This window comes from Salvelinus alpinus, chromosome 6 (assembly GCF_045679555.1).
Source record: "Salvelinus alpinus chromosome 6, SLU_Salpinus.1, whole genome shotgun sequence".
Lineage (NCBI taxonomy): Eukaryota > Metazoa > Chordata > Actinopteri > Salmoniformes > Salmonidae > Salvelinus > Salvelinus alpinus.
In genome coordinates, this window is record NC_092091.1 from 11,664,126 (window position 1) to 11,677,795 (window position 13,670).

The window sequence follows — 13,670 nt, forward strand, 5'->3', positions numbered from 1 at the left end:
AGGGCCCTTAATATGGAATAAATCCAACAAATGTGAGTTGTTAGAATATTTTAAGTGTAACAGTTTCTATGAAGTACATATTATAATTATTTTAATGACCTTTATAATGCCTTATAATACACTTATGTGTTATAACACTGATTATAAGTGTCTATAATAATTCATAAGTGGTTGTAATGGGGGGGGGGGGACTTGATATTGATACAATGTACTGTAGTTGAAATGAATACTGTATGTATTGACTGATCATTGAGAATGAGGTAATACTTTACATTACAGTGTGGTTATTACTGTTAGGTCTAGGGTCAGGGTTAGAGGTACTACATTCAGCAGTAACACTAGACATATCTAGGACTAAACAGAGAAGACATTTTACAATCAGAGTTCTTTGTATGTCTTCTTAGTCATACAGATCCCCCACATCTTATAGGTGGACGGGGTTATGAACATATTCAATACATTACTTATGAAACCAGATGAAATGAAACTGTCTTTCAGCAGGAAAAGCTTCTCTAATAATCCTAACCATGGCTGGGTGTCTTCAGAGACTGAGAGGTATAGAGACACACTGTCAAGTCAAAACATCTGGCTGTGATTTCATGTCAAAACCCTTATTCTATTCTAGTCTTTATATTATATTGTATTATATTCTATGATAATATATTATATCCATAGTCTCCACTCAGTAGTGTTAATGATGACTGTTTGTTGTGTACATTGATTGAATGGTTAGGACTATCTCTCTGTATTCACAGTTTAAATCCCAAGAGACCAGGAGAACTAAAGGAAGCCTTCAACACTGCATCCCTTCATCCAGTCATAGTAAACAACCTGTCTGTCTATCTATTGTGACAGATGTAGACACAGCCAACTTCTCTGCTGTGGTTGTTGCTGCTATCAGTGTTCAGGTCAAGGTACAAGGTGATTGTCCTCACTGTGACCCATATACAGAGTTCAACCACTCTGGGTCATGGGCGCCGTGGACGTAGATTAAGGCAGCCCTCTGCACCTCTCTGATTCAGAGGTGTTGGGTTAAATGCGAAAGACACATTTCAGTAGAACGCATTCAGTTGTAAGTCTAAAAATATATTTTGCTTCGTTGTTTTTACAGCATAGTTCCAATATGATATTGTGAAGTAGCATGTACATGAATAACGTTTTTTTTTAACCTTTATTTAGCTAGGCAAGTCAGTTAAGAACAAATTCTTATTTACACTGACGACCTAGGAACAGTGGGTTAACTGCCTTGTTCAGGGGAAGAACGACAGATTTTTACATTGTCAGCTTAGGGATTCAATCTAGCAACCTTTTGGTTACTGGCCCAACGCTCTAACCACTAGACTACCTGCCGCCACATTAATAATAAAATACTCAGCCTGTAGTTGTTTCACCTGGTCGTTGTTTCTCAAAGGCACCAGGTAAATGTGTTTCATAGATACCTGGTGCCTCTTCAAAACCACAGTTAGGTCCAGTATGGACTATCAATACAAGTCACCATTTAGAATGTGACCCAGTTCAATAGGTCTGAACAGAACTGGGGGATGTCAGACATGAAGTTGTCTAAACACAACTGAAAAATCATTAGTGTGTGATTCATTGTTAATGGATTTTCAATTAGGAACACAGAGGAACAACCTGACAACACACTTAACAACATAACAATAACAACAAAGAGCAGGAAACCACTAAAGTCATTACCATATTGTCATGTTGTAATGACAGGGAGAAACAATCTAACATCTAGAACACTACTTTAGATCTGGTCTAAAGAAGCCTAGTGCACTACGCAGGGAATAGGGAGCTATTTGGAACAGAGACACTAACTCCTGTATAACATTTTTTCTCTCCCTCATCTGTCTGATATATCTGCCCATTTCCCCTCCCATCCTCCCTTTTCATTCTATTCTATCAGCCACACCACTAGCTCTCCTCCACACAATCCATTTAGAAGTTAAAGACACACCTTGGAATAAATAACAAAGGAAAACAATTACAAGATGAAGTTTAGTGTTGTATTTTTTATTTCCCATCACCATAAATCATATTTAATCACTGAACAGTAGCAGACCTAACTTCATCTGTTCCTGACTCTGGATAGCGGATTAAAAAGACCATCAATCTCCAATGATATTAAAGTACTATTCTGAACATTACTGATATACTGAGTGGCAAGTCAAGATATCTGCTGGTTTTATTGTTTGGTCAATAGCACTACCTGCTGGACAGGTTTAATGTTGCTGGACTGAGCAGTATGGGAGGATGAAAGATGACAGATTTAGGGACGGTTTCCTGGACATCTACATTGAACATACTTTTTAGTCCAGGACTAGGATTAATCTGTGTCTGGGAAACCAGACCATATAGTTTAGTAGAAAGTAAGTGATACCAGCTGTAGTGGGCTGACTAGTCCTGAATTGTCCTTTTGTTCCTGGACCATTTTCCATGCAGCTCCAGCTGACAGAAAACACATCAATTAGGGCCGAGCCTATAAGCTGTTCAATGATACTGAAGTGAATTACATAGAGACAGAGAACCAACTGATTGTTTGGTCAATAGCACCACCTGTTTATCAGGTATCTCCACTTATAATCTCTAATGAACTTGCTGTTTAGTCTAGGACTAGGCATAATGTGTGTCCTGGAAACCGGCCCATATAGTTAAGTTAGCAAGTAAGAAATACTACCTGTTTCATGCCACTGAGGAAAATTACAGAGAAACAACTGAGAAAACATATCAATGGTTCTGAATGAGAACTAATATACATCAACACCATACATCATGATTCATGGAAATGTACAAGATTAATTTTTTATTTTATTATATATGAGCACCTTAAATCTCTTAAAATTCAAATCAATCAAAGTGAAAGTATACACGTACAAATCAAAATGAAAGTATTGAATTTTAATTCAGAACATCTGAAGATCAAATCAGTTAAATCTTTGTAGATAAAACAGAACAGAATGAATCATCACATCTGCGGACCATCACCACCAGCATGACTAGTATCTATATGGACCCTACTACAGTTTAACCAGCTCAGCTATAGACTACACCAGCATGACTAGTATCTATGTGGACCCTACTACAGTTTAACCAGCTCAGCTATAGACTACACCAGCATGACTAGTATCTATGTGGACCCTACTACAGTTTAACCAGCTCAGCTATAGACTACACCAGCATGACTAGTATCTATGTGGACCCTACTACAGTTTAACCAGCTCAGCTATAGACTACACCAGCATGACTAGTATCTATGTGGACCTTACTACAGTTTAACCAGCTCAGCAGTACCATAGACATAAAACCCAGGATAGAGGGACTGAGTGAATGTGGTCTGGACTCTGTGGAGGAGGGTCATTGTGTCAGAGACACTGTAGAAGGACAGAGTACCTGCCTTGTGATCCAGGTACACTCCTACTCTGGAGGACTGAGGGCCTGATACTTTAGTCTCAACATTATTGTGTATGAAACAATAATCATCACTAAAGCACTGTAAACTCCAGGACTTGTCATTGTCTCCAAATATATTACCTCTCACTGTTCTGCTGACGTCTTTATATGAGACTGCTGTAATAACACCCCTTCCACTCCACTCCACCTCCCAGTAACAGCGTCCAGACAGACCCTCTTTACACAGAACCTGGTAGTGGTTGGTGAATCTGTCTGGATGATCAGGATATGGTTGGACTTGGTTTGTATAAGTCACCTTTCTGTTCCCTTCAGACAGAGAGAGGCATGTGTGTGCTGTGTTTGGGTCCAGTGTGAGCTGACAGGAATCTGGGAGAAGAGCAGAGCAGAGACCAATGAGGGGAGTTAGAACAATAAGTTAAGTCAGATACTGTATCTACCCTGTCTTTGATTAGAGCACAGCAGAGATCAAATCAGAGAAATATGAAGAGTCAGATAATACCCAGTCTTTGATTAGATCTACTATTGCTATATATTTCTAGAGAGATTGTTAGGAGTGTCAGTAAAAAGAGACTGTTAGTTACTTCACAATAAAGAGACTCACATTGTAACAACTGTTCTCTGGTCTTGGGCTCTGGAGGCAGTACAACATCCACTATATTCACTACAGACACACAAACACATTGACAGAGAGAGGGAATGTTATCATCATACCATATTCCACATGTATATGACTAGTAGGGAACTTTCAATGGTCTAAAGTTGATGTTGTTATTATTTTCAACACACCTGTAGTGGAGATCTTGGTCCATTCTCCTTTAAGGAAGTCTTCTAGTTTCTCTCTCAGTTCAGACACAGTCTTACTCACATCTTCAAAGTACTGAAGAGGACGGACAACAATGCTGGGTAAGTCTGAAGATACACTGATAAAGGAGAGACAGATAACTCTGGAGAGAGAGAGACAGAGAGACAGAGAAAGAACAGAACCAAATAATTGACCGTTTTAATTTCATATCACATGCAGCAAGGCAGTTTAGTTACCTGGAGGAAATGGATGTGATCCTCTGTGTGTGAGAGCTGCTCCAGCTCAGTGCTTCTCTTCCTCAGCTCAGCTATGTCCTGCTTCAGTTGCTCCAGGAGTCCTTCAGCTTGACTCACTTGAGTCTTCTCTTGGGCTCTGATCTGCTCCTTCACCTCAGAGCGCCTTCTCTCAATGGAGCGGATCAGCTCAGTAAAGATCTGATCACTGTCCTCCACTGCTGCCTGTGCAGAGCGCTGTTTAGAGAGAGAGAGAGAGAGAGAGAGAGAGACAGAGAGAGAGAGAGAGAGAGAGAGAGAGAGAGAGAGAGAGAGAGAGAGAGAGAGAGAGAGAGAGAGAGAGAGAGAGAGAGAGAGAAAGAGAGAGAGAGAGAGAGAGAGAGACTGACTTGTCTTTTTTATTATAATTTTTTATTCCACCTTTATTTAACCAGGTAGGCCAGTTGAGAACAAGCCAAGTTCTCATTTACAACTGCGACCTGGCTAAGATAAAGTAAGCAGTGCGACAAGAACAACACAGAGTTACACATAAACAAACGTACAGTCAATAAAACAAAAGAAAAGAAAAATAGAAAAATCTATGTACAGTGTGTGCAAATGTAGAAGAGTAGGGAGGTAGGTAATAAATAGGCCATAGAGGCGAAAATAATTACAATTTAGCATTAATACTGGAGTGATAGATGTGCAGGTGATGATGTGCAAGTAGACATATTGGGGTGCGAAAGAGCAAGAGGGAAGTAATAATATGCTATTTACAGATTGGCTGTGTACAGGTACAGTGATCGGTAAGCTGCTCAGACAGCTGATGCTTATAGTTAGAAAGGGAGATATAAGACTCCAGCTTCAGAGATTTTTGCAATTCGTTCCAGTCATTGGCAGCAGAGAACTGGAAGAAAAGGCGGCCAAAGGATGTGTTGGCTTTGGGGATGACCAGTCCAATATACCTGCTGGAGCGCGTGCTACGGGTGGGTGCTGCTATGGTGACCAGTGAACTGAGATAAGGCGGGGATTTACCTAGCAAAGACTTATAAATTACCTGGAGCCAGTGGGTTTGGCGACGGATATGTACTGAGGGTCAGCCAACGAGAGCATACAGGTCACAGTGGTGGGTAGTATATGGGACTTTGGTTATTAAATGGATGGCACTGTGATAGACTGCATCCAGTTTGCTGATTAGAGTGTTGGAGGCTATTTTGTAAATGACATCGCCGAAGTCAAGGATCGGTAGGATAGTCAGTTTTACGAGGGTAAGTTTGGCTGCATGAGTGAAGGAGGCTTTGTTGCGAAATAGGAAGCCGATTCTAGATGTAATTTTGGATTGGAGATGCTTAATGTGAGTCTGGAAGGAGAGTTTACAGTCTAGCCAGACACCTAGGTATTTGTTGTTGTCCACATATTCTAGGTCAGAGCCGTCCAGAGTAGTGATGCTAGTCGGGCGGAATGGTGCGGGCAGCAATCGGTTGAAGAGCATGCACTTAGTTTTACTAGCATTTAAAAGCAGTTGGAGGCCAAGTAAGGAGTATTGTGTGCCGTTGAAGCTCGTCTGGAGGTTAGTTAACACAGTGTCCAAAGAAGGGCCAGATGTATACAGAATGGTGTTGTCTACGTAGAGGTTGATCAGAGAATCACCAGCAGCATGAGCGACATAATTGATGTATACAGAGAAAAGAGTCACCCCGAGAATTGAACCCTGTGGCACCCCATAGAGACCGCCAGAGATCTGGACAACAGGCCCTCCGAATTGACACGCTGAACTCTATCGGAGAAGTAGTTGGTGAACCAGGCGAGGCAGTCATTTGAGAAGCCAAGGCTATTGAGTCTGCCGATAAGAATGCGGTGATTGACAGAGTCGAAAGCCTTGGCCAGGTCAATGAAGACGGCTGCATAGTACTGTCTTTTATCGATGGCGGTTATGATATTGTTTAGGACCTTGAGCGTGGCTGAGGTGCACCCATGACCAGCTCGGAAACCAGATTGCGTAGTAGAGAAGGTACGGTGGAATTCGAAATGGTCGGTGATCTGTTTATTAACTTGGCTTTCGAAGATTTTAGAAAGGCAGGGCAGGATGTATATAGGTCTATAACATTTTGGGTCTAGAGTGTCTCCCCCTTTGGAGAGGGGGATGACCGCGGCAGCTTTCCAATCTATGGGGATCTCAGACAATATGAAAGACAGGTTGAATAGGCTAGTAATGGGGGTTGCAACAATTTTGGTGGATAATTTTAGAAAGAGAGGGTCCAGATTGTCTAGCCCAGCTGATTTGTAGGGATCCAGATGGATAAGTGGATAAGTTGCTGCAGGGGCTGCTGAGATGTTGGCCAGGGTCGGGGTAGCCAGGTGGAAAGCATGGCTAGCCGTGGAAAAAATGCTTATTGAAATTATCGATTATCATGGATTTATCAGTGGTGACAGTGTTTCCTCTCCTCAGTGCAGTGGGCAGCTGGAAGTAAGTGCTCTTATTCTCCATGGACTTTAAAGTGTCCCAAAACTTTTTGGAATCAGTGCTACAGGAAGGAAATTTCTGTTTGAAAAAGCTAGCCTTAGCTTTCCTAACTGACTGAGTATATTGGTTCCTGACTTCCCTGAAAAGTTGCATATCGCGGGGGCTATTCGATGCTAATGTAGAACGCCACAGGATGTTTTTGTGCTGGTCAAGGGTAGTCACGTCTGGGGTGAACCAAGGGCTGTATCTGTTCTTAGTTCTACATTTTCTAAATGTGGCATGCTTATTTAAGATGAAGAGGAAAGCACTTTTGAAGAGCAACCAGGCATCCTCTACTGACGGAATGAGGTCAATATCCTTCCAGGATACCCGAGCTAGGTCGATTAGAAAGGCCTGCTCGCTGAAGTGTTTTAGGGAGCGTTTGACAGTGATGAGGGGTGTTTGTCTGACCGCAGACCCAGTACGCACGCAGGCAATGAGGCAGTGATTGCTGAGATTCTGGTTGAAGATGGCAGAGATGTATTTAGAGGGAAAGTTGGTCAAGATGATATCTAAGAGGGTGCCCATGGTTACGGATTTAGGGTTGTACCTGGTAGGTTCCTTGATGATTTGTGTGAGATTGAGGGCATCTAGCTTAAATTGTAGGAAGGCCAGGGTGTTAAGCATGTCCCAGTTTAGGTCACCTAACAGTACGAACTCTGAAGATAGATGGGGGTGATCAATTCAGATATGGTGTGCAGGGCACAACTGGGGGCAGAGCGGGGTCTATAACAAGCGACAACGGTGAGAGACTTGTTTCTGGAAAGGTGGATTTTTAAAAGTAGATGCTCAAATTGTTTGGGCACAGACCTGGATAGGATGACAGAACTCCGCAGTTCTATCTTGTCAGAAATTGCTATAGTTATAGTATAGTACAGGATTTTTGGTGGCCTTCCTAGGCCAGGATTCAGACATGGCTAGGACATCTGGGTTGGCGGAGTGTGCTAAAGCAGTGAATAAAACAAACTTAGGGAGGAGGCTTCTAATGTTAACATGCATGAAACCAATGCTTTTACAGTTACAGAAGTCAACAAATGAGAGCGCCTGGGGAATGGGAGTGCTGCTGGGGGCTGCAGGGCCTGGGTTAACCTCTACATCACCAAAGGAACAAAGGAGGAGTAGGATAAAGTCTAAAATAACTGGTCATCTAGTGCGTTCGGAACAGAGAGTAAAAGGAGCAGGTTTCTGGGCGCGGAAGTATAGATTCAAGGCATAATGTACAGACAAAGGTATGGTAGGATGTGAGTACTGTGGAGGTAAGCCTAGGCATTGAGTGATGATTAGAGAGGTTTTGTCTCAAGAGGCACCATTTAAGCCAGGTGCGGTCACCGCATGTGTGGGGGGTGGAACATGAGGGCTAGCTAAGGCATATTGAGCAGGGCTGAAGGCTCTACAGTGAAATAAAAACAGCAATAGACAAGGCATATTGACATTAGGGAGAGGCATGTGTAGCCGAGTGATCATAGGGTCCAGTGAGTAGCTAGGTGTGCTAGAGGCACGGCAATTCAGACAGCTAGCAGGCCGGGGATAGCAGCAGGCTAGCAGATGGGCCTCAGGCAGACGTCGCAATTGGAGCGTCTGTTGAAAACCCCTCGGACGGTTACGTCGGCAGACCAGTCGTGATGGATCGGCGGGACTCCGTATCGGCGGCAAAGGGTCCAGGCCAAATGTCAAAAGAAGTATTAAAGCCCAGGAATTATCTGATGGAATTCTTAGGCTAGCCGGGAGAAGGGCCTAGCTTGAGGCTAGTTCCAGGCTAACTGGTGCTTGCTTCAGGACAGAGACGTTAGACAGGAGTAGCCACTCGGATAGCAGCTAGCTAGCTGCGATGATCCAGAGTAAAGGTTCAGAGCTTGCGGTAGGATTACGGAAATGTGGTAAAGTAAAGCAGTCCGATATGCCCTGCTGATGACCGCTAGCTGTGGCTAACTGACTACTAGCTAGTAGCTAGCTATCTGGCTGTCTTCTGATGGGGGTTCCGGTTCAAAAGTGTAAAAATAGCAGATCCATTCCACATCGGGTGAGGCGGGTTGCAGGAGAGTATGTTCAGTCCGTAGATGGAAAATGAGATTTAAAAAAGAATACAAATATATACGAAATATATACAAAGATAAACTTTTTATACAAGGGACGGGACAAGACAATCAAAACAGACATCCCCACTGCTACGCCATCTTGGAGCCATCCTCATTACACTAACACCCCCCCCCCCCCTCCTAAAAACACATTGCGTGCCACCACAACCTCCACACAATCACATTATACAGCACCCAACACCACAGTATAATACACCATCCAGCACCACATTCCAACCGTACATCAAACCCCTCCTCTCCAGCCATACAGACAGCCCCCCTGAGCCCCCATACTTCCTGAAACATCTCCACACTGTTGATCATTTTGTAAAACTCAAACTCAACCCTAAGGCGTCAACAGTAACGGCATTACCCTGGCAACACAGATAAAACATGATGAACAGTCTGTCATTTCAGAAAACAGACAACCCTCCTCAACTCCCAGGTCAACCCGAGCCAACCAGCTATTGGTGGCCAGGGCTCCATGTAATACCCTCCACTGGGTGACCCCTGACCTTTCCAGCACTGGGCGCATATAGAGCACCCTCCACCTATACCCTGCCATGCTCTCAGCCCCCACAACCCCCTGCCACGGATGCCCCTTCACTCCCACTAAGCTCCTAATGTGTCTAACCCATTAAACTTTTTAGGGATAGGGGGCAGCATTTTCACTTTTGGATGAATTGGTGCCCAAATTGAACGGCCTCCTACTCTGTCCCAGATGATAATATATGCATATTATTATTACTATTGGATAGAAAACACTCTGAAGTTTCTAAAACTGTTTGAATTATGTCTGTGAGTATAACGTAACTCATATGGCAGGCAAACTTCCAAACGGGAAGTGAAAATTCTGAAAAGGGTCGATGTGAAAGTCATCGCCTATTCAAATCCCTGTAATTTATGGATCTGTTTGCACTTCCTACGCCTTCCACTATATGTCAACAGTCAGTAAAACGTGGAATGAAGCCTCTAGTGTGATGTGGGACCGGATGGGAGGTGTTTCAGTCACTGGTCTGGCAGATTGCCAGTTGCTGGTCACGCACGCTAGTCATGGAATGTGCATGTGTGCCATTACTTTTACAGACATGAAGAAATGCTCCGGTTGGGACGTTATTGGTTATATATGATAACAACATCCTGAAGATTGATTCTCAACTAAGTTTGACCAGTTTATTCGACTTGTAATATAACTTTTTGAAGTTTTCGTCCGACGTTTGCCTTCCCTTGCGCCAGTGTTTGGACACGTGTACTACACATGCTAGCTAAAGTTGCTAATTTTACATAAGTAATGGACACTATCGAACAAAAAAAAACGATTTATTGTGGAAATAGGATTCCTGGCATTGCATTCTGATGAAGATAATCAAAGGTAAGGGAATATTTATGATATCATTTCGTATTTCTGTTGACTCCAACATGGCGGAGAAATGTTATTTATATTTGAGCGCCTTCTCAGATTATTGCATGCTGTGCTTTTTACAAAAGTTTTTTTTAAATCTGACAGCGGTTGCATTAAGAACCAGTGTATCTTTAATTATATGTAAAACATGTATCTTTCATCAAAGTTTATGATGAGTATTTCTGTTATATGACGTGGCTCTCTGTAATTACTCCGGATATTTTGGAGGCATTTCTGAACATGGCGCCAATGTAAACCGAGATTTGTGGATATAAATATGCACATTATCGAACAGAACATAAATGTATTGTGTAACATGATGTCATATGAGTGTCATCTGATGAAGATGTTCAAAGGTTAGTGATTCATTTTATCTCTATTTCTGGGTTTTGTGAAAGCTATCTTTGGCTGGGAAAGATTTCTGTGTGTTTTTTGGATTTGGTGGTGAGCTAACATAAATATATGTTGTGTTTTCGCTGTAAAACATTTTAAAAATCGAACACGAACACCACCCACCCTGAAACCACAAATGGCTCTGCCAAAAGGTATGGATCCACTTTCTCCAAAAATGTAACTCCTACTGCACCAGATTCTTCTTTATCATGTCCATTGATGCCAGGCTCTGGTTCTGAGCTCTTCACCACACCTTCCCACTCACTTAACTCTCCCTCATTCATTTCCATTTCACCTCCAGAACTCGGTCTGGCGCACGGCTCACTCTGTTTGCACTTGAATTATAACATTGAAATGTCTCTATTCCTTTGAAACTTATGTTAGTGTAATGTTTACTGTTAACTTCTGATTGTTCATTTCACTTTTGTTAATTATCTATTTCACTTGCATTGTAAACATATTTTTCCCATGCCAATAAAGCCCATTTTATTGGATTGAGAGAGAGACAGAGAGAGAACTCCATGTTAATGTATAGGGGACATGAGTCAGTCATGGTTACTCAAGGCTTTGTGATGACGTAGCCCCGCCTGCGACTTCAAATTCAGTGTCGGCCCAATAGGGACTGTCATCTTGGTGTAATGGTGTGTCTCCTCTGGTCAACAATACTCACCTTGAGAGACTCCACAGCCTGTTGGAGCTCCTTCAGCTCCTTCTCTCTCTCCTGGAATCTCTGCTGGACCTTCTGCTGACTCATCCCCAGCTGCCTCTGTGGAGAATCACTCTTCAATGAGCTATCAAGCTTTATTTGTCCAGCAGATCAATAGTATAGTCATGTGACATAGAGAGGAAGGTCTAACATATTGAGGAAGTCCCTTTCCAATATTATATTTTCTATGTTGCTATGTGAATGATTATAGTTTTAACAGTCGGTGTAAATGTATCAAGGGATTGAGACTGAACTTTGGACTCATTAAATGGCATTCAGAATGATAATAGTGTTTGACTTTAGAAAATGGTGATACATTTGGAGAATCTGGGTTAACATAATCAAGGTTTGTGTTCATATTTGTTCTGCTGTGGATAGATTTCATTTGAATGATCTCATATTCAATCAGTCTTAGTTCCTACTTTATCTTTAATTCTTTGTTTATCAGACAGTCACCAACAAGTTGTTCTGGTCTTACCTGTTTCTCAGTCCTCTCTGCTGCAGCTGACACTGTATCATGGCCTTTATGTTCATCCATTGTACACAGATAACAGATACACTGCTGATCTGTACGACAGTAAAACTCCAGCAGTTTGTCATGATGAGAGCAGATCTTCTCCTGTAGTTGTGTGGTGGCTTTGACCAGCTTGTGCTTCTTGAAAGCAGGAGATTCATAGTGCGATTGGAGGTGAGTCTCACAGTAAGAGGCCAGACACACCAGACAGGACATGAAGGCTTTCTGCTTTCTGGTCCCAGTGCAGACATCACACGCCACATCTCCAGGTCCAGCATAGCACAGAGCAGGAGGGGGAGCAGCCTGGAGTCCTGTCTTCTTCATTTTCTCCACCATCTCAGCCAACATGTTATTTTTCCTCAGATTAGGCCTTGGAGTGAAGGTCTCTCTGCACTGAGGACAGCTATAGACCCCTTTCAAAACATCCTGATCCCAGCAGCCCTCAATACAGCTCCTACAGTAATTGTGTCCGCAGGCAGTAGTGACTGGCTCCTTCAGTAGATCCAGACAGACCGAACAACAGAACTGGTCCTGTTCCAGCAGAACTCCCTGCTGAGCCATTTGGACGGTTGTTCACTCTCACACAGACAGACGACACAGAGACTCAGATCAGTTTCGTTTTCTCAGAAAATAGTTTGTGTGGAGGGGGAGGTACTTCCTGGTTCTGCCAGAGAGGTGGGGCTAGAGGGAGGGAGGGAAGGAGGGAAGGAGGGGAGCAGGGAGGGAGCCAGTGAGGTAGAAGTTAGAGGGAAGGGCGTGAGAGAGAGAGAGAACTGCACGTCTAGAGGGAGACAAAGATTTCAGTTACTAGGTTAGGACCCTTAATTTGGAATAAATCTAACTAATGTGAGTTGTTAGAATATATTAAGTGTAACAGTTTCTATGAAGTACATATTATAATTATTTTAATGACCTTTATAATGCCTTATAATACACTTATGTGTTATAACACTGATTATAAGTGTCTATAATAATTAATAAGTGGTTGTAATGAGGGGGGACTTGACATTGATACAACGTACTGTAGGTGAAATGAATACTGTATGTATTGACTGATCATTGAGAATGAGGTAATACTTTACATTACAGTGTGGTTATTACTGTTAGGTCTAGGGTCAGGGTTAGAGGTACTACATTCAGCAGTAACCCTAGACATATCTAGGACTGTAAAGAGAAGACGTTTTACAATCAGAGTTCTTTGTTTCTCTTCTTAGTCATACAAATCCCCCACATCTTATAGGTGGACGGGGTTATGAACACATTCAATACATTACTTCTGAAACCAGATGAAATGAAACTGTCTTTCAGCAGGAAAAGCTTCTCTAATAATCCTAACCATGGCTGGGTGTCTTCAGAGACTGACAGGTATAGAGACACACTGTCAAGTCAAAACATCTGGCTGTGCTTTCATGTCAAAACCCTTATTCTATTCTAGTCATTATATTATATGCTATTATAAGATAATATATTATATCCATAGTCTCCACTCAGTATAGTGTTAATGATGACTGTTTGTTGTGTACATTGATTGAATGGTTAGGACTATCTCTCTGTATTCACAGTTTAAATCCCAAGAGACCAGGACACCTAAAGGAAGCCTTTAACACTGCATCCCTTCATCCAGTCATAGTAAATAACCTGTCTGT

At 42.4% G+C, this 13,670-nt stretch overlaps 1 protein-coding gene across 2 annotated transcripts; it reads right to left on the minus strand.

Moving 5' to 3' along the window:
• Positions 1-2,003: 2,003 nt before the first annotated feature.
• Positions 2,004-12,650, minus strand: LOC139577511 (E3 ubiquitin/ISG15 ligase TRIM25-like). 2 transcript variants are annotated; one of them, XM_071404550.1, is made up of 6 exons: positions 11,989-12,649; positions 11,475-11,570; positions 4,456-4,689; positions 4,204-4,294; positions 4,019-4,078; positions 2,004-3,783 (listed from the first exon to the last, which is right to left on the minus strand). In XM_071404550.1, exons 1-6 carry the CDS (start codon positions 12,583-12,585, stop codon positions 3,272-3,274), a joined length of 1,590 nt encoding a protein of 529 aa, XP_071260651.1. In that variant the 5' UTR covers positions 12,586-12,649; the 3' UTR covers positions 2,004-3,271. The 2 variants fall into 2 exon arrangements, with proteins under 2 accessions (XP_071260651.1, XP_071260652.1); XM_071404551.1 differs by having other exon boundaries at positions 3,051-3,783; positions 4,204-4,361; positions 4,433-4,689; positions 11,989-12,650.
• Positions 12,651-13,670: the final 1,020 nt, after the last annotated feature.

What these genes read in the sequence shown, in the direction of transcription:
- LOC139577511 (XM_071404551.1), bottom strand. Translation starts at nt 12,585, where the DNA reads ATGGCTCAGCAGGGAGTTCTGCTGGAACAGGACCAGTTCTGTTGTTCG. An exon ending in AGGCTGTGGAGTCTCTCAAG is followed by an intron (nt 4,690 to 11,474) that starts GTGAGTATTGTT and finishes CTCTCTAAACAG; the next exon opens with CGCTCTGCACAGGCAGCAGT. An exon ending in CAGAGAACAGTTGTTACAAT is followed by an intron (nt 3,784 to 4,018) that starts GTGAGTCTCTTT and finishes CTCTTCTCCCAG; the next exon opens with ATTCCTGTCAGCTCACACTG.